The following is a 27233-nucleotide window of genomic DNA, read 5'->3' as shown; positions in this document are numbered from 1 at the left end:
ATTCAATATCTAAATCTAAAAACTTTTTTTTTTCACCAGGTAAGACCCACTGAGCTGTGTAGCTCTTTTTCAGAAGCGACCTGGCCACAAATTATAGCTCAACGAAATGGCTTATCACGTGGAAATGTACAGCAGCAAAATACTCTAAACGGATGTTGACTCTAAATGTGGAGGGAAAAACCAGAGGACCCTGAGAAAAAATACACATGACCACAGGGAGGACATGCATATTCCAAATATGCATGCATCAGGGTTGGGATTGAACACATGACCTCCTGTATACCAGGCGAAGTAGTTAACATCTTGGTGAGATGTTAAGTTAGATGAACATTACTCTTTGGTTCTTTCGGGAAAGTCACATAGGTAAAAAAAGAATAAAAAAATATATAATATGAATCACGACGTTTCGATCACAACACAAGCGGTGGTCCTCAGGTGTAAAAAATTATCCAGCAGTGCAACTGCTGAACCAGCGAGCCTGAGGACAACCGCTTGTGTTGCGATCGAAACGTCGTGATATATTATTTTTTGTTTTATTTAATTGTATTTATTTTTCTACCTACGTGACTTTACCGAAAGAACCAAAGCGTATGGGTTCCTGCAGTCACGAAAGCTTCAAATCAAGATTAGATGAACATTACTCTCACATGCACAGTGGGTGGGAAAGCACTCCCCTCTATCTTTTTGGTTCTTTCGGTAAAGTCACGTAGAAGGGAAATAATAAAAGAATCAAAATGAAACATAATAAAATACAATTCTCACGACGTTTCGGCCACAACGCAAGCAGCCATCCTCAGGTGAAGAATGACCTGAGGACGGCTGCTTGCGTTGTGGCCGAAACGTCGTGAGAATTATTTTATTATGTTTCATTTTTATTATTTTATTACTTCCCTTCTACGTGACTTTACCGAAAGAACCAAGAAGATGAATCCCTGCAGTCACGAAAGCTTTAAATCGAAATTTAATGCTCCCCTCTACTTGTGTGGACCAGAGGTCACGTGAAGGGAACTCGGAGGGAGCTCTGTGATACCTTCAGTGTGTCCGTGGGCTGACCTCTAAAACAAAGTGTGGCACTGCTCTACGAAAGAGCTGCCCGGATATTTCGTCTCCTGACATTACAGTTTAAGTGTAGGGACATTTACAAATTTTAAAGAGAGTAAATGCGCCTATTAATTTGCACGTACTATTTCCGATAGCGTGACAATATTAAATTAATAATAAGCCTCTGCGTGTAACCACATCTCAAGAAGCTGTTGCAAAAATGGCATCACAATGTCATGGCTGAACAACTTTTGAAAGCTGAACTATATTTGTGTCCATTGCATGATGGTTGATAACACACGATGCATTTTCTAACGCCTCATATCACACGGTAAATTCTCCTGGCATCATCATGCCTGGGTTTTTCACGTATGTGTATCACAAAAAAACCCAAGTTAGATATAAATCACCAGCCAGAGTCAAACACCCGGTACCTCACGGATTGGCAGAAAAACAGGTTAGAATGACATAGCATTGTGTGGTGGCGTCTACTCTCAGAGTGAATATATAATGCTTTACCGTCGAAAAATGCACCCACATATTGTCCATAACACTTTCTGTCGTGACGTATAATTTAAAAGTACTTTTAAAATATTGATATATGAAGTAAAGTTGACAATTAAAAAGTGAATAAATAAATACACACGTAGGCTTTCGCGACCAATATCATCCACAATAGTTTTTTTTGGGTTAGATCGCATAAATATATAAATGTGTCGTTAAACCCGCCACCACCCGACACAGCCAACTCGTAAAGGTTGTCACGTAAACAGAACATGGCGGGTTTTAACGACACATTTAAATATTTCCGCGATCTAACCCAAACAACCTCTATTATGAAGTAAATACACGCTTGGACACCGCTAACATCACCGTTTTAAGCATGTAACGGTTCTGTGCGTGTTTGTTGTGTGTCTACACTGTATACATGGCGGTCTTCCATGATGCTATATCACGAGCATCTGTGGCGTAGCGCTTAGCGCACCGTACTATGAAAGATCAGCTGCAAACATCCTGGGCCTCGCCTAGGTCGACTCAGCCTTAAATGAGTATAAACATCATCCATGGGCAGATATCGGTGGCCCGGTGTTGTTCCAGCCACACCGCCCAACCCTTGTGTGCCGTGTTGGCCTTAATAGGCGCTCGCCAACAGCACTTGCCCCCAAGGATCTGTATACCTATGGGGGAGGGGATCTTTGTCTTTGTACATGCGTGGAGGTATATATCGGCTGTTTTGAACTCTGCTGTAACTTATCTACAGCAGGCATCAAAGCTGCAAGTGTGACTGGCCGAGCCGTTTTTGCTTCACTCATATTAGCTTATCTTCAACAGGAAAAAAAAAATGACAATCCCCATGTAACAAAGAGAGAGCGCGTTATTTGTTTTCTTTTACAAAAGACGAACGCAAAAAGAGATTAACGGGAGCTGGGCGTCCCAACAGAAAAGAGGCCTGCATCTCGGACACGAGGCGATCCTACTCCCTTTAGATGTTGGGGGAAATTCACATCTGAAAAGGTAACCAGGGTGGTCGGGTGGGCGGGCGGGTGGAAAGAGCTGATCTACTGGCCACCAAAGCCACCTACCTGGACAGACAACCAACCAGAAAGACATCCTCTCATGCAGGGGTCAGCATCAAAAACAACAATAAAAGCTATTTTTATCGAATTCGGGGACACATATATACGTATAAAACTCAATATTTCAAAGGCCCCGACGCCACTTGAATGCGAGACGCAGGCTGCCCACCGGCTCAACCCTTGCTTAGCTTCTGAGATTCTAGGAGTTTTGGACGCGCTGAGGACAATGTGGTTATAGGCCTTTCGCATTTTTAATATGCCCCTTCGAAAACGAGCTGTGATGCTATCCACAGCTCGTATTTGAACTCGCCAGGTTCAGAGAGCTGCACACCACGCGGCCACTCCACCTCGAAGTTACATTGAACCCTCAGCACACCACAATTAGAGCCTTGTCCGCAACTCTTAGTCAAATCCATTCATTCCAATTTCTCTCCATGTACGGGAGGAAACCTACGTGCCAGGAGAAAGTCCATATTTGTGAGAGAATCGTGCTTCAGCTCCTCAGATAATTCTGAAACCGACTTTCTGTGCTTTTTCTTAGAAGCAGCTTTCAGCTGTTAGGCTCATGTTCCACATGCTTGATGGCTCCATCCATGTGTGATCCACCGACCCTGCCTCCAAGAAATCGAACTAACAGGCATGCAACCAACACACTGGGCAACATGTGTGACTTTCTGCGTAACATTTTAGATTTTTATTTTTATTTTTTGAGCAACAGCCACCTGAAAACTGGCAAGAAAATGTCCAATTGTGGCCAATGTAACTTGAAGCTTCGTATGTTTATCTTGGTTCATTCCATTGCATAAGAGGCATAAATTACACGGCACATATATATGTAAATTTCTTATATATATCCCAGCTATAAACTATGCGTTCCGCACCATGCGTGATGTGAACAAACCAGAAAGGAATACATAGAATTACAATCGCAAGTCGAGGTTCAGGAATTCCTTAAGAGCCTGCGTTTGACGTGGTGTTCGTGAACAACACTTGGCCAAACGGCCTGCACGGCTAAACGGAAGGCCTTTTTCGTACAGACTTACGCACAAAATTAACTGCTGCCTGGCTGCGTGATAAATTTTACCAGATTATACCCTGGCCCTTGAAAGAATATGCAACGCCCGTGGCTACTGTGCATCGGTTCAATTCCTGGCGTGACTTTGTCCGCAGGAGAAACAAAACTAAAGTATGTTTGCATGTGCACGTCTGGGAAGCTGTGATGTGGTCTGCGCAACAAACCCAGCGACCTGGCTTATATTCTCACCCACAGGTGATGTCAGCGGCGTGTGCTATCAGAAGCTGTGATGAGCATTCGCCGAGTTGGGTGAGCCGTAAGATCAGCTCCTGGTTGCAATGTGTCAACATCACCAATGACAAAACCAGGCCGTTAAGACACCATCCTAGCCACATCACCGCTCCATGCACTACGCTGCCATTAATAGGTCGCTAACAAAAAAAACTCTGCCAAACGGCCTGCACGGCCCTTCTGCACAGTTTTACGCATAAACGATTAACTGACGCCCAGTCGTACGGTGACTTCAGCAGGATTGTGCCCTTGCCCTTGAACTTTTGACCTTTCTTTTGACCCCCCCCCCCCCCCGCGAGGAGGACAAACAACGTTAACAGTAAGCAGACAGCTCTCAAAAGCGGCGGAGCAGACGGCGGCGAGGCGAGTCAACCCGTGCGCAGAGACACGCCGTTCAGAGTTGTGCAACGTGTGCGGGAACCCGTTCGGATGCTGCGACAATTAAAAACACGAGCGGTTCACATTGATTTTGCGCAACGTTTTGTATGCACGTGTGTATGTGTGTGTGTAGAACTTGTTTCGCACCGTGTGTAGCCAATCGTGCTAATCGGAGGTGCTGGGGCAAGGACAACAAACTAATAAAAAATGAGTTGCCAAACTAGAAGATGATTTAAAAGTGCATAGCTCCAGTCGCTTCCTAATATCGTAGGGAAGAGCGTTCCAGACGGACGCGGAAGCACATCTGAAAGCGCGCCATGGGGTGACCGTCTTTGTTCGATGGCTAGCCGAACGCCGCTGCAAGGATTACCGGAGTTTGTGTGATGGCTGATGCTCCTTGACAAGATCATCGAGATGTCGTGGTTCATTTGTGTGTGGCAGGCAAGTCACTTGTGGCAAGCGCTGTCACACGAGCATTTTGTTACTTCACGACCAACTTCTGCTGACCTCTGCTTTTGGTTTTAATGCATCGTAGGATAAAATACTACACCGGCATGCCTCTCTCTGCTTTACACCGAGCCGTATTAATAAATAGCTGCAAAGTGAGACGTCCGAAAAAAATAAATAAACTCAATTTAGAATTAACGGCCTGGCCTACGTGGCGTTTCGCATTTGTTGTGGTTAGCACGTACAAACATAATGAAAGTGAATGCTAATTAGAAAAAAAGTACTCATGAATGCAACTGTGCACTTCAGCGTTCATGAGTGCATTTATTAGTCAGGTGAAAATAATACAATTTAAAACCCGTACGTTTGAAAGCCACGCTTTTAAAGGCACGCAAGCTGTGGGGTTGCTCTGCCAACCTCAAAGTGCTTGCGTGTGGATTGACTTTCAACTCTGCAAACCATACCCTCAAGCAATACGTGTGCCAACCAAGATACCGCCTTACCTACTTCCATTTAAAGAGGCATGCGATATCTCTTCGCGCCAAAAGGCGTAGCGCTGAAATTTTGCTCAAAGAGAATCAGGCACAAATGTTTAGGCCACGTTTCACGATAAAAAATAAAATTTTTGTGTTGCCTCCCGCACACCACGAGCAGGGAAGTAGAGTCAAGGAAATAATGTATGGAGGGGACAAAAATAAACCGGGGAGAAGAGAAGCAATGGAAAAAAAGGAGCAAAAGGAAAGGAAGGACACCGACAAATGTAACCAAAGGGGATGAGGGCAAGAAGGAATGACTGCACCAAGCTGTCGGGGAGGAGAAGGGTCGTTGCCTTAGTGCCACCGTTCAATGGGCTGGGCGGGCACTCAGCCGTTGTCCATGTGCTCCGTTGTTGCTTTACGCTCCACACTCGCAGGTGGAACTCTCTTTGACCTTCCGCTTTGTGGTGAACGTGAGCGCATCGGGCGCGCGGTGTCCGAGTGCCGTGTTTCACCGCCGTTCGCAGTTTTGCGTGTAAGCATGTACGTGTGAATCTATTAGCACGGTTGGCTACATATGGTGCGAAAAAAGTTCAACGTGTATCTACGTAGAACTTATTTCGCACCGTACGTAGCCAACGTGCTAATCGGAGGTGCAGGGGGGAGAAGGGGGCAACAAAAACTAAACACAAAAATAAGTTCGAACGAAATTAGTTTTGAATCTCGATAACGTGAGAAGCCTAGGCGGGGATGGGTTGGTGTAGAATATCCAATAAATCGCTCGTTGGCGTAGTTAAAACCCCGCGAATATAGATGGGTGGCGGTTGGGGGCCAGGACCTCTCTCCAAGGTACCGTGCCCAACAAGCGAAGGCAGTGGACTGGAAACGCGAGAGGCTGGCCCCGGACGATTGGGCCCTGTGCCCAGCGGTTGTAGGGGGGCGGGATTTGTGTGGGATCGGTGGAGCTGGAATCGGCCAACATCAGCGGCGAGCGGCGTCTGAACCAGTGCTTAGTCGACCACTGCCTGTTGCTTTGTCTGCAAACATAAAGCACTGGGCAGACAAAGGTAGCCTTTCGTTCACTGCGCCGGCCGTGATAGGTAGTCGCTGACAGCGCCTGTCCCTACAGTCGATGTGGGCCATATGGGGGATCTTTGTCTGTGTGTGTGTGTGTGTGTCCAGGTGAGTAGGTGCATGAGTGCACATATATGTGCATTTGCAAGCGTGCATATCAATCCGTGTGTTTATATGAATCGGTGGTATAATGGTTTTTCACACTGCGCTGTGATGTATTTAGAGAACGGGTTCTCTAACAGTAGATACAAACAATCAAGTCTCTGTGCCTTGCGGGAACTACAAACTCTTGCTTTTCAGACTGAGATGAAACGTGCAGGTGAATGATATGACTGCAAAGACAGGGCATTCTTTCTCCACCAGATGGGAGTGTGCAGTGCATTCAGCTACCCAGGTAAACTGGCCTTCTGGGTGCTGAACACTGTTGGCTGCTGAACACTGGTTCACTTTAGCTTATTGCCTTCGTATGGAAAACCCCAAGCGGAGTTTGTAGCCTGCTCAAACCAAGTGCAGGCAGCTGAATTCATGCTGTAGTCTGTTACGCACCAACGCGGAGGGCACAACTTTCGTCGTGTTGCGTTGCTGGACACACCACCACCCTCCTTGCGTGCAAAGCTGCCATTAACCCTTTCCCATTCCGACGATGGACGTGTGGCTCCATTCCGACAACGTAGGGCATCGGAACAGAGTCGGAACGTCTTCAGGTCAGAAGACGTACCGAAGCTCCCGCAAGGCCATGCGGGAGGGCGTGCGTGTGGCACAGCTTGGCGCCAGCTATCGTAGAGTGCGGAGGCCGTGTCGCTGCAGTTATCTGTGCGGAGTACAATGTCTTTGCAAGCCACGGTGGCGCTACGCCTCTCTAAATAAAATGAACGCTGAGGCGCTCGCACGTTCCGAGATTCATCGGTGAACTAGACACCCACCCTGCAACTTGTAGACGTCTCGGAATGGGAATTGGGGTTAGCAGGTGTTTGCTAACCATACACACGATGATTCAGCTTCACGCTTGTACGCTACACGTGTTCATGTGTCAGTCTGTGAGCAAAAGCAAAGTCTGCCTCATAGGCAAAGTACCGTTTGTCGAAGTGGAAAATGACTGCTTGGATGGCAGCGTGAGGCCAACAAATTAATAGGAATCCACGATGCATAGCACAACGCGCGTATGAAATTGAAGCGATGCGACTATTGTTGCAAGACATTCTGCTTGTGGAAATGTGATTGTATCTCCCTCCTTTGTTATGATAAATAGCCAAGGATACAATTAAGTGTTCAACTTATTGTGTTCACCGCCATAATTAACATCGCTATGAACTAATTGGTACATTCCAATCGCTGCTAATTAAACGCATCCGCCAACACAGCCCTCGCACGCCTTGCAGCAACCGTTCAGTGTCAAACACAGGGTCGGCTGAAGCGATACAGACGAAATTGTTTTAATTCCATTACGTAGAGTTATCCATATTCTCTTTTGAAGTTCTAGGTATGTCATGCCTAGATCCACAAATATTCTCCATTAATATTCTTTGGGTCTTTCGGTAAAGCTACGTAGATAGAAAAAAATTCTCAAAATAAGAACAATATCACGACGTTTCAATCACAACACAAGCAATAGTTTCATGTTCACCTGAAAACGATTGCTTGTGTTGCAATCAAAACGTCGTGATATTGTTATTATTTTAAAAAAAACTCTAATAAATCTACGTGGCTTTACCGAAAGACACAAAGAATATGAATTCCTGCAGTCACGAAAACTTTAGGTCAAGATTTATTCTCCATACATTTCCTATGTTGATGTAGAGCAAAAGCATGGAATTTTACATTGGAGATAATTGGACATCCTACTGGACATCTGTGAAAAAGAGCTTCATAGCTCATCGGATTCCTCCAGCATGAAAATAATATTCCGATTCTGATTCTGAATTGTGCCCAGGGCAGCGGAGTGGATGCGTCGCCGTGATGATGTCTCCTCCTTCGTATTCGTGAACCGGTCATTGAGTCGTTAACCGTTCCACGTTCTGTTCCGGGTGACCAGAGTCGCACGCCGGATATGTTTTTCAATTTCCATTTACGCGTCAAGTATCCGCATCTGCCACATTTCGTGCCACCGATGTATATACGCATTTGCAAAAAGAGCTGTTTGCAAAAAAACAAAAAGGAGAGAGAGAAAATCATCTGAAATAAAACACAAATTGAAACCGCCTTTGGCGTGGGCAACTTTCGCGACTCCTGACAATGTCACGCAGGAGCCACGTGCAGAGTCCTGGACACAGGACTTCGCCGAAGCAGTGAATTCCGTTCGATTCAAAAGCGATTAGATTGCTCGGGAGTTGTCGGACACTTACGAGTGCTGACACCCCCCACGAGCCACTTCTGGATTCCGTTGGCTGACGTGTGACTGTGCCAGACATTGCAACACACTCCGCCAATGTGTTTCATATTACGTGAGGGTTATGGCTTAAACGTCAGGATTTTGGCTCCGGTAAGGCACGCATTCCCGTCGTATTGTAAACGCAAGAGTGGGGACACTCACTCGGCGTTTAACTGGTACCACTCTGATCCTTGAATCTTATTCCAAAGGAATGTGTTTTTTTCTTTCCTTTAAAATCTTGAGCCAAAAGCTTTCAGAGTCTGGCCCGTACTTCTCGTCAGGATTTTTTCTCTCCGTATAAATCGTGACAATCAAGCAGCCTGCGCATGTCCCGTCTGCGTGGGCGCAAAACGCACGCCGAAGCAAGTGGATATGCGTAAAGTCGACTTACACATAACCGACGGGGCCGCATAATAACATTAGAAATATAAGTGCGTCTTTTTAAATCCTTTATATTAAGTTCACTTGCTTGCTTAGGACCGTGCAAATCTTTCGGTCGTTTTTACCCCACTTCCCGTGATCCAATCGAGCTGACATTTTCCACACAGACTCGTTGCGCGTGACAATGAATGTTCGTGAAATTTATTTTCCAAAATGTTACACTTTTTAGGACAAAAATATTATATTTAATTACCAATTGCTTAATGCTGCCATGCAATCATCTGACCCATAGGTGGCAGCCATCTCAAACCAGAGGACGAGAGGACTCTAGCCGCCACACATATAAAGGATTTATAGTGAAAACTTTGTTTTTACGGGTTAATTTTTTTGTTCTTCTGGTCCTGGCAAGCTAGCGACGACTCGGGAGGAGGGAAAATGTTGTGACCTCCACTTGCCACGCACAATTCTGCGCAATAATGAGTGCGCACTTCTATTTCTTATCTTGTTCAAGAAATTGTGAAACTTGGCGCCTTCAAAAAGACTGCTCTGTACATACAGAAATTGTTCTTGAATGCCTCTGCACATGTACGCACGTGACTGTGGATGCAAGCCCCATTCTTGTTTTTTTTTTCTTCCCATAAAAAAAAACACACGCAAGGTTTCTTTCTCTTGCTTAAGTTATTTCAACCTCATGGCGGTACCCGGGGTACCATATTACCCCGGGTCTTGCATAATGTCCGTGATGCATTAATTTTTAGTCTGTTGATGGTCGGCGATGCGGCAATCGACTCATCTCGACGAGCTGTACAAGATGCACCACTACGGTGTGTACGAGCATTCAGGGTTTCGGCGCAATCGTCCTCGCTGCGTTTCAACATCGCGGAGTGTGGCACTGATTTCGGATTGATTGGTACCCCAGTCGCGGAGTTAAGTACACCCCTGGGAAAAGATAGTGTCCCAGAAATAAAATATTTAATTGCCTCGGCTATTTAGTATTATTTGGTACCCCGGAGTACTGCCATAAGGATCATTTACTCTTCTTCGGATTTCATCTCCTAGGAAGGCATTAGATTTAGAATGATATTGAAATTCAGCCGTTTGTTGAGTTGTATTTTAAATGTCACTGCTCAGCCTTGTGAGTCTTTAATGAGTGCACAAACTCTGGAAATGTGCTGCAGGATTCGCAAGTGGCTACAATACAGAACTTACTTAGAGAGCTTCCATCGGAAAAGCAATAAAATCATATTCACACAAAAGCATTAAAGACTGAAACCTCATTGTAGCTCCTGCAGTTGTATAAACCTTTCGTTTACATTTAAAAATTGCTAGTCTCGAGCTCACTTGGTAAATTAGCAGGCCTTCGAACCCTAGAAAACATGACTTTCACTTCCGGCCAGGGTCAACTCATTCCATCATCCCTCAGGGGTGAGCAAAGTACCGTAAAAAAGTGGGCAGGGATTGTCCAATCAACAGTCTCTTCCTATCGTGACGGATCTGTTGAGTCGTTTGCTTCTGTCCCGTAAATTCCACCAATGACTAAAGACTGCAAATGGACATGGGCACCATCCAATGTTTATTTGTAGCAGGGGAAGACACTTTGAATTTGACTTCAGTTAAAAAATATTTCACAATTTTAAGGTCAGCCAGTGGCTAATGCCATGGCGGCTTGTGAAATCATACCTCCGATGGACTTCGTGTGCTAACCCTGCCCACAGAGCAACGCGGTGGACTTTCAAGTGACGAGTTCAGCGCAGGACTTTTGAGTGCACTGTATGAGGAGGGTACAATGCAGTGTGCACGGAGTGGCGCACAGCAACGCAAAGCTTGTCTACGATCTCGGAGCGCTATAATTAAGCAGCACCAAATATACAACAGCGGGTCTTTGGGGAGTCTTGGGTGGCTGCAACACAAAATGACCCAGCAACCCACTTACGCCCATTCCACCCTCCTCCATCGCAAAATAAAGAAATCTACCAAATGGAATGCTCCACCCCTTATATTAACCATGCATGCCAACAGGTGATCCTCGTTTCAAGATCACCTGCGGAATGTACGATTTTTCATCCGGGGGGTGCGGGGTGTTGGATCATTCATTTGGCCTGCGCGTTGATCTATTGTGCCATCCTCCTCCTGACCAACGATGAAAATAAAGGCCCTGGCTATCGCGTGTCTGGCACCTATGTATATACACTGGCGCTGTGCGTCTTATGCCAGGCACGTGCGGTCACTGCATAAATCAAGCGTGGAATGCGAGCCATCAGAGTGGAGTTTACGGGCTCCGCGACGTTATGTAATGCGATGTGCTCGAGATGCCCATGCCAGGTATTCTGAACGTAATTTACCGTTTCGATGGCCTTGCGTTCGTTGCACATTCGTGGCGTGAAACATGCAGCCTTAATGAGGGGCACAGGGTCCCCTAAAGATTCGGGGCCTCTCTCGCTAATGTGACACCAAAATAGTCGCCCAAAGTAGACGACGCTTTGGGCCACAATGGAAACGTGCGATAAGGCCATGCACCGCAGCGCTATATATTCAGATCCAATTACACCGCATTGCCATTTGAATTCCACCGCTGGTGTAGGAGCCATGGGCTATTTAAAGCTCCTGCGTATAGACTGTCTTGTCAAAGTGCAGCGCTTGCGTGCAAATGTTTCCCCACTATCGTACTGTCGGGAAAGTTCTCCAGATGTCTCCTTGGGATGACACTCAGATGGTTGACATGCATGGCTTCCCTCCATTGCTGCCTGCCTGCACTCAGTAAAAGTCAAACTTCACGCATCCCTTACTCACCCACTCCTCTCACCCCCCTCCCCCCCCCTTTGCAATAGCATGGGATAGCCCACACCTGTGCGATCACAGCACTGGCTCCTGGGTGACTAGAAAATCTGCCACTTTTTTGTCGGGGTGGAACTGGCAATACAATTCCATTTAATGATTAAACATTGTCATCTTTAACATACCTCGATAAAAAAAAAGATTTAAAAGTTAATTGTAGGAGTAAGTCGGGGGGGGGGGTTACAAATGCATATACTCAAACCAAAATAATACGCCCGATACGATTGGAACATCTGTTTAATTGCAGAGGAACATTTTGAAAGAAAAAAAACTTAATGGGAGACAGCTGTGGAAATTCTATACAACTGTATACAGCAGACATTGAACTACAGTGGGTGAACCATGGCAGGGTGGCTTAGTTGGCTAAAGCCTTTTTATTGGTGGCCTGCGCACGAAGCCATGCAAGGTCGTAGGTTCAGCCCCAACACAGACAGGAATGACGGGTGAATTCCCCACGTGCCAGTCTCTGCACTGTGTGGTTCAATGGCACTGACCCACTCGCGTGAAAGGGACACGGGATTTGTCATCTCAAGAGACACTGGATTCGGTGAGAATTCGATCGGAAAGAAATCATTTTAATCGGCGGCGTCGAGGGACAACGGGTGTCGCTCCTCCTTGGCACAAGAACGGCGGGGATTCAACTCAAACTAAAAACTTTTTTTTTTTTACCAGGTAAGACACGCTGAGTGATATAGCTCGTTTTCAATAGCAACCTGGCCACAAATCATAGCCCAATGGAGTGGCTTATCTCGTGGACATTTATGCGCGATGCAACACAGAGCAGATCGTGTGGTGGAAATACTGTGCTGCAATAAATCGGAAATCAGATGGGCAGCTGGGCAGACAATATAAAAGTCACGGCGTTAGACTGACTACCATTCATTCAACTATTGTATCTAGAATTTATATGATACATAAAAAGCACGTACGACTAAATTTAGGCAAATTGGTAGAAAAAAAAAAACATTATTTGTGGAAAATGTCTAAAACATAAAATTAAGAACTAACCAAGAAGACAAAACCAACCAACGAGACGAACTGACCTGCACCAGGCCTAGCGTCAGAATGGTGGCAAAAGGAGGGAACGCCACGAAGCTATAGCAACAAAATGACCTCATGACCAAGTTCTCGATGGATTGTTACACCGTAGGACCGTGAGAGATGTTGACAGCTTGCAGATGTTTTCTTGGTTCTTTCGGTAAAGTCACGTAGAAGGGAAGTAATAAAATAAAAATAAAAATATTCTCACTAGTGAGAATAATTTTATTATGTTTTATTTTTATTTTATTACTTCCCTTCTACGTGACTTTACCGAAAGAACCAAGAAGATGAATCCCTGCAGTCACGAAAGCTTTAAATCAAAATTTAGCTTGCAGATGTCTTCATCCAGCAGTGGATTGATAATGGCTGATGATGGTGGTCATCGTAACATTTTGAACCATTCCTCTGCACTCTTTGCTCCACACTTATCATAATTTATTGCATTTTTATGGGTGATGTTTTGGCCAGGAGAAGCCTGTGACCTAACAAAGGTTATTATTACTATTTCAGAGGTGCACTTTCTAACAGTGTGCTTGCACATGACCACCTATTTTAAAACAAATGATCCAAATGCACACACGCACTTATCTGTCAGCAAATCTGTCATCGCATGGCCTTATCTTAATTTAACTGTTGGCAAATTTCAATTTTCTGATTTTAGCCATGACTGTGGAAAGCATTGGAATAATCTTGTCGATGATGTCATAGGGTATTCTAACATCCATTCGACAGGAAAAGGCACTCGCTAATGATGATACACAGCAGAATTACTACAGGTGGCAGTAGTATCTGAAATCTTGAACATTAATAAAAATGACACGATTAAGTTCCGACTAAGTTTCCCAAGAACTGGCTCCACGCCATCTATAAGTAAAAAAAAACTCAACACATTTCTCATTCACACTGCCTTCAAAATAAAAAAAAAACATTACGTATATTTTTATGAACTACGTTTTTTATGGTCCTTTTTACTTGTGCCCTACTGCAAATGTAGAATCACACGAAAAAATGTGTACCTACAATAAGCCAAAACGTCGTGCTGTCAAGTTTCTATGTAATTGTAATAATGGCCCTGGCACGGCTCGGCTGCACAGCGGAGTTTAGGTGTTCGCGGTCATCTCTGTGGCCAAATCGGCTCGGAGCAAGTTGCACGACTCACCAGGCCAGAGCACAGGCTGAGCACGGCCGTGTGTTCGCGCACGCCGTTCACGTGCCCCGTGTAGAAACAGTGGCGCAGGCCCTTCCGCTCCGCACCGCTGGCACCGCCGCCACCGCCGCCACCGCCGTCTCCACCGCCGCCCAGCCGTAACACCGTGTATCCCGGCGCCAGGAACGACGAGTCGGCCGTCAGGTCCAGGCGAAAGTCCTTGCCGAAGGCGGCGAGGCGGTAGTGCGCGCGCGGCGCGGGAGGCTCGGGGCTGCGGCGGCGACGGCCGCCGGAGGCCCCGTCCGCATCCGTGGCGGCCGGAGTGATGGCCTCACCCAGGTCGTTCACGCGCACGGGGAAGGTGACCTCGTAGTGGGATCCGGGAAGGTCGCGATGGACAATGCCTGGCAAAGGGGACGGGGAGGGGGGTGCAAGAGATCGTTATTTTACGACAGTCACCGTCACTGCCATCAGGCAGGTCATCAATCCACTGCTGGATGAAAGCCTGCCCCCCGGCCGTCGACGTCTCCGTCACCTGCCCGGCACCTGCGCGTGAGATGATTGTGCTGGGAAGAGTTCGAGTCAAGTTGGCTGCCCTGAACCACTGGTGGGAATTCCACACCCCTTTGGCTGCGTTGGCCAGAGTGGCTCTTTGCTGATGGTGAAACGGGTCGTGGCCCAAGATTAGTTTAGATGTCGCTCGCCACGAATGTTAGATAGCCATGACCGGGAATTGAATGCATGTCACCAAGTTCGTAGTGCGGTGCCGTTCACCACCTAGCCGCTACGCCACTGCTCTACCCCTGTAGAAATGCACGTTTGCATATTAATCGACACGCTTCCCATAACCATCGTCGGTTCCCCTGCTCCAACGATCAATTGGCAGGTGCTCATAGTCGTCAGTGTCCCAAAGTCAATGATGACAATTGCTCGTTCCGATGGTAGCAGGCAGTCTCTCCTCAGCGTGTCCACTGGGAACTCTTTAGAAAGCGGCTCTCTTTTTACCTAGCACTCTTTTTATCGCCCCGTGGTGGGCGTAGAGGGATGAGATGTGAAGTGAACTTCATGATGAAGAAGAAGAGCCTCGAAATTATTGAAAATAAATTCTAAAAGTAACGTCAAATGGTCGTTATCTGACTAAATTATTTAGGGGATTTTTCTTCCCACTGGGTACACCGCAAATAACAATATTCGCTTGCGAAAGTCTGCGCAAGATATGTGAAAGTTACTTACGAATGACAAATAGTGTGTACAATTTCCCAAAATGCGTGCTTTTGCACCGCAATGCTTACAGACGAAGACCGCGGTTACTGTAATAACATGATCTTGATTTTTGTTTAATATGACCTAAAAAAAACGGTATCTATGATACCACTAATGCACGCAAACAGGGAATACCAAGAAAAAACCCACTGGACGCCTCATTAAACTTGCAGACATTTGACCCCAATCCAAATCATTTTCAGCAGCACTCAGTGTCTGCCAACGGGCAATGGAAACCCTCGCCCGGTTTCAGTGGCTCCACAGAAATTGGGACGCCGCTATTATTATGAGGGCCTGACGAAAACAAGACAAGGCAAACGCATTTGTCAATTCCTCTGTGAGACTTTTATCTTTGAAGCTGCGCTCCCCCCATGAAAGCACACGTGGCTATGCGTGAGGGCAGTCGGACAGACGTTCATTCACAAGTTAACTTTGACCAATTTTCATCAGCGTCAGCAACGTTAAATAAATGCATGTATGTTGAACTTATTTCGCATCGTACGTAGCCAACCGTGCTAATCGGTTTCGCTTTCAAAGGTTCCCTGCAATGGTTAGGCAGGTTGACCCTTCAATCATCAACCAGCATTTGTTAATTTTACCCATTTCCCAGAAAGCATGGATTTAATGCTGTTTAATACCAACAACTCAAAATAATGCTGCACTGGTGTAATTGTGAGGACGCGAGATTTACAATCCAGAGGTCACTGGTTTCTTTTGATCTCCCGGCTTGGCAGGTTTAAACCAATGGTCAAGTATTCAAAATATTGTCGAGTCCGGGTAGCCGGCAGTATGAATGGACATGCCGCCGTTATTGGATAGGCAGGTTACGCGCGGTCGGGTAGAGTGTGGGTGCTCCCACCTCTTCACCGTCACCGTGTACATTAACAGCTCAAAATCACACTGACCCAAGTCCGCGATGCCATGTACCGTGCTATGAAGCAGCTGAGAGTCTACCGCTATACAATACGTATCTCTTTCAGCAGCAGAACACCTAAATGCCCATTTTGAGATAATGTAGCGTGCTTATCCAGATTCTCAAGACTGCTTTTCAAGAGGGTTCTGCATCGGGAATGTTTGGCCAAGTGATGTGTTTTTTATGAGTGTCTGTAGGAGGAAGCCACAGTAACTGGAGAAAACCCACACACAGACACGACGGGATGAACACTCAAAGGTCGTGACAGATGGGGGTCACGAACCCACTTTCTGTACTGCCATACCCTGAGCACCTCGCGCACAGAGGCTGTGGGAGCCTTGCATACCTTTGCCATCCACACACCCTTGCATCCCAAGCGCTGGATTACAGGCACGCACCGCTACGCACAAGCGCCATAGATATGATCGGGCGTAGTACCCAGGTTATACTATGGCCTTCATTTGAATATGAATGCGCACAGGTTAAATCGCATTCCTTAGAAATGCTCTCACGTGAAATAAACATTACCGCACACGACATTCACGGCCACGGCTCACATCAGTGGCGAGCGATATCTGACTCGGTCCTGGACCCTAAACACCTTCACCAACCCGCACTGACCAGCGTGGTGAAGTATGGTCAAACGACCTCTGTGACTGACAGGACAGGGCAGGCTTTTATCCACCACCTGATTGCCAAGGGTTAAAGATAAAGGTGCAGCTCTGAAACAACTTGCTAATGCCACTGCTGGCAGAAGGGGATCCAATAGAGGGAGCACCAGTAAGCCCCACCCCCTCACCCCCCTGAAGATAGTACGTTGGCCTACTCTTCCACGCTCGCCACGCGTCTTGGAAGCGGTGGGATTACCAACACTTTACCTGAACATTATTAATCATCAGGCACAGCGTGGGCTCATACGCACGGACGACGCTGAGTCACGCCACGTAAGAGACCTTGTTAATGTATATTTCCCAGTTAACTCACCGAATCATTGGTAAAATAAACACGGCATTCAGAAACAACTCTGGGAAGAGAGAGAGAGAGAGAAAAAACCTTCAAACTCCATGTGCAGCATGGCCCCGAGCCATACCACTTGAAAAGGGCCTGATCTTGTCAGACGTCAAAGTGTGTGAGTGTGTGGGGCCAGGGTCGTTTAGAAAATAAGCAGGTTGGCTTCAGGAAGTGGTGCCTGTTGTTCAACACAAGACACAGCGTGCTGCTGCTGCTGCTGTGTTAAGGCTGGACTGCAAGTGCTGTTGTCCTACAGGGTGGCCCATGGCTTAGTTTACCAAAAGAAGAAACACACACACACACGTAATTTTTTGCTAACAAATAATAATACTAATTTCAGCCCACCAGGTGTATTATATATATAATGTTGACCTTCATGTTAACAGGGAATGCTGCTGCGGTGTAACGGTGAGAACGCTGGACTTGCAATCCAGAGGTCATCGGTTGGATTACATCTCCCGGATCGTGCAAAAAATGTAACATTTTTCTAACCTCCCACCTCCCCCCGGAGTTTGGCCACCCAGAAGCACAAATGAGCACACCACAGTTAGTAGAAAAGGCAGGCCGCGTGTGGTGGGGTAAAGTGTGGGTACTCACACCTTCTGCAAGGCCAGAGTTACCCTTGAGAGGACCTTCCTAGAGCTCCTTCTGAAAGAGGACTTTCTGTGCTGCAGTGGAATGAGCAAACGATTACAGGGCTGCGTCTTGTTTGCAATAAAGATGCTGGGACATCAGTCCAGATCCTGGCAGTGTTAATCTCAGTGTCCTCACTGTAAACGTCACTTCAAGAGTATAAACAACCAGAAGAACATGTAAATAATGCGCTGATATTATTTTCCCTGTGGGTGTTGGGGCAACTACATAAAACATTCGTGCATCCGTTACAGATAATTTATAAAAAGTGAACCCAGCAATGGTAACAATAACCCTATGGTAACAATGAGCCTATGATTCGAATCAATGATAACAATGACCCTATGTTTCAAATCAATGGAAACAATAACCCTATGGTAACATTGACCCTATGATTCAAATCAATAGTAGCATTGACCCTATGATTCAAATCAATGGTAACAATGACCCTATAATTCAAATCAATGGTAACATTGACCCTGTGATTCAAATCAATTGTAACAATGACCCTTTGGTAACGATTACCCTGTAGTAACAATGACCCTACGATTCAAATCAGGAACAAATATAAAATATCTCCATCAATCTCTCGTGGTGCTACGGAGAGAATGGCCCCTGCCATGGTAATATGGAATTTCCCACGACGGGCTTGGATAAACTTTAACTTGACAATAGTGTAAGCCGAGTGTAGCAGCGAGAATACAGGGCAACTTTCAAGTCTCTCTCCTGCTTCTTTTGTTCTCTCTCTCTCTCTCAGGTACCGTCACTTCCTCTCCGTGAGCTCAGAGCTGAGCAATACATTGCTGAGCAAGGATTTAAACAATGGAAGTGCGTATCCCTGTACACCTTTGTGTGCGTGATCCCCCCCCCCCCCCCCCCCCCCCCCCCCCCCATGAACGTAACTTTTACATTGATCCCCCGAGGTGGAATACAATGTATGGCTATAGCCCCTGGTCTAGGACACGAAACCCACGCGTTTAAAGGGCCGTGACAGCTTGCGATGCTTGTTTACTTCGAACAAAAAAACCCACGACCGTGATTTGGGAGCTTTCATCTCCACTTACTGTACCTGCAAAGGTCCCCAAAAATGAAACCCTTGCGATACGGCTCCCAAGAGGGACGACATTTAATGTCATTATCTGATTGCTAAAACTCTAGGGGGTAGTGCGGTGGCGCAAGTGGTTAGCACACAGAGGTGTGAAGTTGGCCATCTGAGTTTGACTCCGGGGCATCGCTAAAACCGCCGGTGAGTGGCATTTTAACCCGACCAGCACCCCCCCCCCTCACCAATCCGCACTAACCAGCGTGGTGAAGCGTGATTAACCGGCTCTGCATCCAGTGGCAGATTGTAAAAAGGGTCGAGTTTTTTCCATATAAATCTATAGCCTACTTCAAATGAACTTTCATCCGACCACAAATGCTTGCAAACGTGCCAATAGCAGCACGGCCAATGGGTATCTGCAAAGGCAATTCAGTCTTTGCACAGACTCTTCTATTTAGCTGCAATTCAGTCTTTGCACATACTCTTCTATCAGCTGTACGAGTGAGTAGACAGTCATGTGATGACAGTACACAGTCTACTTGTTACTCAATGGGATTATTTATCCATTCGTTGGCAGAATAAAATAGTCCACGAGTTCCAGCCGGTGATTTATCCCGTTAGCAGGCAACGCAGTACAACAATCTGAATACACTCGACACAGAAGGCGCAGTCAAACGCGAGGCTTGTGCCCGGAGCACATTGTTACGATGGGTGATCCCAGTGGCACTCGCAACTCTGCCATAAGCGAGCAGCAATCCTGGGTGGCAAATAGCAGCAGCAGCAGCAGCGGCGGCGGCAAGCGGCAAGGGCATGGGGTAACCCCACATCGCTTGCATTCGCCAATGAGAAGCGCTGGCGCGAGCGATCGTACGCCGAACATCACGCACGCAGCATCCGCCCGGTCAAACGAGCCGACCGGTCAGCCGCCGGCCGGTCAGCTTGCCGGTCATTCGCGAGCGGCCACGATTCGAGCACGATAGGCGAACGGAGCGAGGGGAATGCCCGCGGGTGGTGGTAGGGGGGCGGGGGGGTTGTGTAGCGTGCCCGGGTGTCGACAGGAGGAGTACGAGGAGGGGTACTCACGTTCGGCAGAGGCTGCAACGCGGTGCATTTGACCCGGCAGAGTAGGAGGCAGCAGCAGCAGCCACAAGTGCGACAGTATTCCAATACTGCTGAAGGCAGAAGGCATGGCTAACCACATCCAAGCCCAGCAAGCCAGCCAGCCAGTACTGCTCGTAGCCCGGGTGCAAAAGCAGAGGGGGTCTCTCTCTCTCTCCCGCTTCCTAAAATTAAGGCGAGAGAGAGAGCGGTGTGGGGAGGAGGTGGTCTCCCTCGACTCTCAGCAGCGAAGCAGGCACGTCCTCGAGACGGACACCGTACAGCAGGCGCACGTATTCAGAGACTCGCGTATGCACGCATATTTATACATCCAATCAACGTGAGCAGTGACTTGAGTGGACGTCAGCGCGGCTGCGGTGTCGCTTGATTCATTCATCCGTGGCGCGTTGTGCAGGGGACTGCGCGAAGTTGCAGCGCGTGCAAGTAGCGACTTTCAAACTCCGCTGCTCTGAAACTCGCGTCTGCGCTCCAAGCCGCTCTTCCTCTCTCGACTCGCTACCTCGCTCTCCCGCTCCTCTCTGGCAGCGATCTACATTTCTATGACAAGCTCGCCCTAACCGCTTGCCTGTGGGGGTTGGGTGGTGTAAAGGGTGGGGTATGAGAGTGTGTGTGTGTGGTTGGTAGGAGGGGTGGGTGGGTTTACAGATTGGGTGGGTGGGCTGTTGAGAGAAGGAACCATTGGCAGTTCTTGTGTGTGGATGCGCGTGCGTGCGTGTGTGCGCGCGTGTGCATGCGTGCGTGTCTCTGTGTGTGTGTGTTGCGTGATCTCGCTAACAGCACTTGCTCCAACAGTCTGTTGAAGTTTATACGGGAGATCTTTGTCTTTGATGTGGGAAACAGTGATGCACCAACGGTGGTTGTTAGCACGCTGCACTGCGATCCAAAGCAACGTGGGTTCGAGTCCTCGTCCATACACATCAGTGGCACGTGCTGTGCGAACCTTGTGCTGGGCATCCCCTAGGTTTACTGAGTCTTAAATAAGTGCAGTATCTGTAGATCGTCACAGGCGTGGTGCTGGTTCTACCACCGCTTGTATGTGTTTGGTGGCAGCCTCTGTCCCCAACAGTTTACACTTTACAGGGTTAAATGGGCCATATGAATTCTTTGCAAGAAGAGCATAGCATGCGTCCGTGTTATTGCGTGACCATCCACTGTATACCTATGTGTGTAGACGCAAGTGCGTTACACATACCGTACAAGAAAACAAATCGAAACATTACGATCATTAGATGTTAAAAAGTTGTCGTGATGAAGTGCCAGTCTTGTTTGCATTGGAATACATTTCGGCTTCTGATTGTGTACGTGAGAGATTCTAATAATAATCGCACACAATTTTCAGGAGAGGGGTTTAAAAGGCACGGCTGAAGCTCGGCTACCTTGACATTAAAACATCCCGATTGTTAAAAAGTTATGACCCTCCACCCCTCCTGTGTATGAATGAATTCCTGCGGGCATGTTTGTGAAGTTTGGAGAGTTTTTTTTCCTTAACGCACACTGCAGATACATTACAACATGAGAACACACACACACGCATATATAGAGTACAACAGCCGTCGTTCGCTCTCAAGTGGCGGTGACATGACCACGGTGCTTGTGCCAAGCTATGTGCACCTTGAGGCCACGTGAAGTGCGGAAGGCTCGCTGACAGGTCACGCCACAGAGCTGACTGGGAAGACTTACAGATGCACCACCTATGCTGCATTTCAGCCGTCCCGCGAATACACCCACACGTACATAGACTCATCTAAAAAACTACCGCTGAGCTCAAACTGAAAAAGATATTTAATATGAATCCAAAGCAAAGTCCGAAACTCTTCTCAAGCACGTGTACATACAGTACCTTGAACAGTCTGGTGTGCGTGTGGTGTATCTGTCAGTCATCTCAGTCAACCCATGGCACTTGGGTCTGTCCCGTGGCCTCCTGCCAGCGAGCCTCCGATGCCTCACGCGGAATTAGAGGTGGACCTAGCCTGGTGCAAGCGCCGTGGTAACGTCACCGCCACTTGGTGGCGAACGACGGTTGTTACTGCCTGGGTGTCCACGCGTATCTGTGTGTGTGCTGATGATTATCTGAACGGGTACTGTGCCTCCCCCTTAGGTCGACTCAGCCTTAAATGAGTACCCCGGTACGGTGAGAGACAAAGGCGTCCGGGCGTGGTGCTGGCCACCCACGCCGAGTTGCTCCTCGCTAACAGCACTGCTACACCCCCTGTTAAAGTCTACACGGGGGGGGGGGGGGGGCATGTTTATCTTTGAGCTGGGCCAAGCCGTGAGATGCGATGTTGGGAGGTAGAGCGGAGTGGGGCCGTGTTTGGGAAGGGGACGGAGAGAGAGAGAGAGATGCCTGTGCGCGCGCGCGTTGTTACATGGGGAGCGGGGTTGGGTTGGGGCGAGGTGGGGGTGAGGAGGCAGGCAGGGGGGTGTGAGAGTAGGAGGCAGGCAGAGGAAGAGGGAGGGAAGGGAGTGGGTGGCCCGTCATTTGAAGGCGGCTGGCCTCTACTTACGTCATCGCTACACTCGTCGCAGGAGATCCCGAAGCCGTTCGAGAGCCGAGACAATTATAGCCTTAGGAGACGACTTTTTGGGGTCACCACCACCACGCCCGACCGCCTTTGTCTCTCCAGTGGCGTGTTTTTACATACCGCGCCAGATGCTATTGTTTTAGGCTGAGTCGACCTAGGGGAGGCCCATGACCGGTTCAGATAATCGTTATCACTGGTGATGGTCGTGATATGTAATCGAACTCGGACTACCGTTGTTCGTAGCGCGGCGCGCTATCCGCTACACGATCACCCCACGTAATAACACAGAACAGCGAGGTTAATGCAGGGAGTGTCTGATAGTGCATAAGCAACCATAATACTGGTAGGAACCTCCTGGTTACACCAGCCCACAGGGGATTATTGTGTCCGTCCGGCCGTCGAGAATCCAAAAATAGGAGGGGTGTGGCTGGGTGGAGAGGGGAGGGTTGAGAGGGGCTGGGTGGGGAGGGTGGGGAGGGGCTGGGTAGGGAGGGTGGGGCTGGGTGGGGAGTGGGAGGGGTGGGGCTGGGTGGGGAGGGGCTGGTCACCCCGTGGTGCCCTTATAAAACTCAACGTATAACCTACTCACGCCGTCTTGTGCCCGCCCTCACGAACGAGCAACCCAACGTTCCTACCAGCTCCCTCCGCAGGAATTTGTTATTGTATTGGGTGCATGACCATGTATCTGAACCATGTGCATCACCGGTCGTGGACGCGGATTCAATGTTCTTCTGTTGGCATGTTTGTGTGATGCATGCGTGGAATTACATTTACAGTATATAGACAGAATCAGGAGCACACGGACTAGCGAACGTTACGCAGTTTTATTTACATAATGAAAACTTCTGGGAAAAGCAAGTGGGGCTTTGGCCAGGACGCATGGCGAGAAGGGTTTGATGCCGATGGGCAAGGATAATAACGGAATGGCAGTCAGGGAATGGAACGCATTTTGAGAAAAGGTCCACCAAGAAGATGAACGGCGAAATTCGTGCAAGTGCAGGATCACGAGAGATGGCAGCAGCTTCGAAACACATTCATCCAGCAGTGGATTGTCCATGGCTGATGATGATGATGAAGCACCAAGTGAAAGGCATATACCACTAGCCAAACAGTACTGGACAGCGTGTAACATATATACTGTTCTGCACCGACACGCTTTTGCATATATTGTGTTATTGAGTATTATTATTTAAAACCATTGTATTGCACAGGATTTTGGGCAGGGCGCAGAGAACAGTAATTGCACGGATCTCTTGTCCGAGGTCAAATTTAATAAATCCCAATTGAAATAGCCACGCCTGTGAACTTGTCCCACGACGACATTAACAGCGTCCGCCTGTGGCCTTCGTTAATGACTCGACAGCAGCAAGATTTATGAGGCTAAATTAGATGGCCATTAATTGGCCTTGATCATGTGCCGGTTGGGGTCATATCGCTGCTATCAATCAAAGCAGCAGCAGCAGCTGCGACTCGCACTGCACTCTTTTCATTCAGTGTCAGCGTGGGAATCAGCGCCGTCACTCGGGAGCGATGCTATTATTATTTAAAGATATCCGCTATATAAAAAGAGTTTTAAAAATATGAAAAGAGATGGGCTACACGAACAATAAAATTCGCCTTCGATGTCGAGATAAGTTCTTGCAAACAGTTTTTCCACATCTTCTTGGTTCTTTCGGTAAAGTCACGTAGAAGGAAAATAATAAAATAATAAAAATAAAACATGATAAAATCATTCTCACGACGTTTCGGCCACAACGCAAGCAGCCGTCTTCAGGCGTTGTGGCCGAAACGTCGTGAGAATAATTTATTATGTTTTATTTTTTTTATTATTTTCCTTCTACGTGACTTTACCGAAAGAACCAAGAAGATGAATCCCTGCAGTCACGAAAGCTTTAAATCGAAAAAGTTTTCCCACACTCCATCGACACGGTGTTTCAAAACGCACCACGCGCACTCGCGCACAATTGAATGTTCGACTCAAAAAGCGACAACGTTTAACGGAGAGCGCTGCGCGCATTCCGACGACAACGACACACGCACGCTCCTCGACATGGCGACGGTGACGCAGGCGCCGTGTAACAGGAGCGCGCGCGGTAGCCCCGCAGTGCTTCGCGTTACATAAAGCGGAGGGGGGGGGGCCCACAGGCACGCCGGGCAGGGCTTACGTAACGCGCACGGCACGCACGGCCCCCTCGGCTCGTCCCGTACACGTGCGACTCGACGAGTTCGCTGGCGTACCGACTCGATATTAAGCAGGGGACTGGGACGGATGGTCGTTACCCAACCTCCTCCTCCTCCTCTTTGTCCTCCCTCCCTCCCCGCTTACGTTGTTGCGCCTACTCAACTCAATACGTTCGTCAATAACATCGTGGCCTTAATAGAAAACAGATGGCATGGGTGACCTTTTCTGGCAATGATCCGATGAGCACGGTTGGCTCTGTACGGTGCGAAAGAAGTTCAACATACATACATGCCATGAGCCTTCTTCATAGCACGCACATATTAGCACGGAATATGTGCTATGAAACATTGTAAATGTGCTCTGAAGAAGGATACTGCCAGAAACGTCACCTATTGTATTTTCTACTTTTAAGGGCAGTGTTTTTTTTTTTTTTGCCGAATGTGATGAGTGTTAACTGTGCTTGTACACCACTGCCAATGCAGCATCATCACCAAATCATTTGTTTTCTTTCGGATACAAGTCATCCCATATGAACTCGGACGGCAGTACGATGAACATGGATTGGTGTTGTTGGTGTTGTGGCTTTGGACATCCAGCTCAGCTCGTCATCTTCATCCATTCTCAATCCACAGCGCGATGAACCACCTCTCCAATGGTGACACCATCGTAGAATCCCATGCAGTTGCAGTCCGAAACAACCCCACTTGCATTTCATGCGCAAGTTCACCTGTAGTTGGTGATTCCTGTTAAAACAAAGACATCTGCATTAAAGGGCAGTAAAGATTAAACAACAGAAAAGCAATCACTCGCTCCAGTTTTAATGTCAGAGTAATGTTCAAAGTGGTGTGCAGATGGTGGGGTGGAGGGTTTGCTGATTTAATGATAGGTCCCTTAACGCTGCTTGGCCAAATTGATTGTTCGTTCAAGTATACATTATCCCATTATTAAGCTCCCCCTAATGGCTCTAAGGGCTGGCAGTTTAGCAATAGCAGATAACGTGTATATATTTGATGCACGTGGCAATCGCGGGTGGTGATGGCAGCACGAATGTGTGCGCGTGACATGTAACTGCGTGCGCTTGAAATGATCGCTCGGCCCCCAAAAAAATCCAAAGCTGCGTTTACACGAGATTAGGTGTGGGGTTGGTCAGCTAAGAGACAAGCCTGAGCACAGGTCTGAATTCTCGTTTTTTTGTACGATTATTTTTTTTGTCAACTACGGTCCTACGTTAGAGCATAGAGTCATAACTTCTGAGTAGGGTTTCACGGTTGTACTGTGGAGCCCTCTGAGGGGTGGTCTGGTTGTATCGTAGTCTCAGGCACCACGGTGGTGTGATGATAACTCCCTCGCCTGGTATGCAGGAGACTGTGGGTGCGATCCCAATCCCGACCCTGACGCCTGCATATTTGTGGTTTGCATGTTCTCCCCGTGGTCTTGTCGATTTTTATCCGGGTCCTCCGGTTTTTGTTTTTACCCCTTCACATTTATAAACATGCATTTAAAGTATTTGACTGCTGTAAATTTCCACGCCATAAGCCACTTCGTTGAGCTATCATTTGTGGCCAAGTCGCTTCTGAAAAAAATAGCTATATAGCTCAGTGGGCCTTAATTGGTAAAAAAAACGTAGTTTACAGGTTGCTTGACGCGATGTCTTGACGTTTCGCTGCGTGTGCCGGGACCTTAATTCAGTGTCGGAATCGAGTTGCCGAAAAAGCTCCCAGCAGACAGAGCGAAACGGTCAAGCCGAAGGGCACGCAGCACCACCTGACAACCTGAATCGGAGCGCCATTGGGTTGACCGCATGAATGACATTTTCAGAAAAACGGTGCTTAAAAGGAAAATGTACCCACTCGAGAGCGAAACAGTTTTAAGATTTTTGGGGATTTATTTAAACGTTTATAAGGTCCCATCAACTGGCAGGGGATGACGGAGCTCGAGGTACGTCGGGGGAAAAAAACATATTCAGGACCGGGTGAGAGCCCAATAAGGATACACGTTTGTTAAAAGGAGACCCCGGTTGGAAAAGTAAAGACAACACTGGGGTGTCGTGTGGCGACAATGTAAACCATGGACGTTTGCAGAACACAATCAAAACGTCAGTTCTCACACACAAAAAACAACATTCGTGAGCGAGACGCGATTACACTCTGACAGTAGATATTCATACAAATAAGATCAAAGGGCATTTACATTGTCCGATGAATTAATTCAGCTTACCATTGTTGACCGTCATTAAGTTCTTACATTTTCTTATCCCCCTTGAAATTGACCTTAAATCAATGAACTCAATACGCTAAACACACCGTCCTAAACTACGCCGATTATATATCTTTATATATGTTTTTCTTTTAAGGCAGTGTCATCGACGAACATGTGCTTGTCTGCCACTCCGAATGCAGCATCACCAAAGAGTAGATTTAAATTCAAGTCGATTAATGTTGTGCGTTGACACGATGACCGACGTTTCGCTCCACGTA

General features: G+C 47.5%; 1 protein-coding gene across 1 annotated transcript in view; it reads right to left on the bottom strand.

The window, feature by feature from the left end:
• Positions 1-20594, bottom strand: part of LOC133342590 (A disintegrin and metalloproteinase with thrombospondin motifs 20-like) — a 160991-nt gene extending 140397 nt beyond the window's left edge. Inside the window, 2 exon segments of the mRNA XM_061551813.1 lie at positions 14084-14475; positions 20017-20594. Of these exon segments, the coding sequence (XP_061407797.1) occupies positions 14084-14475; positions 20017-20134 (510 nt within the window). The 5' untranslated portion in view covers positions 20135-20594.
• Positions 20595-27233: the final 6639 nt, after the last annotated feature.

The sequence above is a fragment of the Lethenteron reissneri genome, chromosome 15 (assembly GCF_015708825.2).
Source record: "Lethenteron reissneri isolate LAM-NWPU_2019-01 chromosome 15, ASM1570882v1, whole genome shotgun sequence".
NCBI classification, from domain to species: domain Eukaryota; kingdom Metazoa; phylum Chordata; class Hyperoartia; order Petromyzontiformes; family Petromyzontidae; genus Lethenteron; species Lethenteron reissneri.
This window is presented reverse-complemented; position numbering and strand designations above follow the sequence as displayed.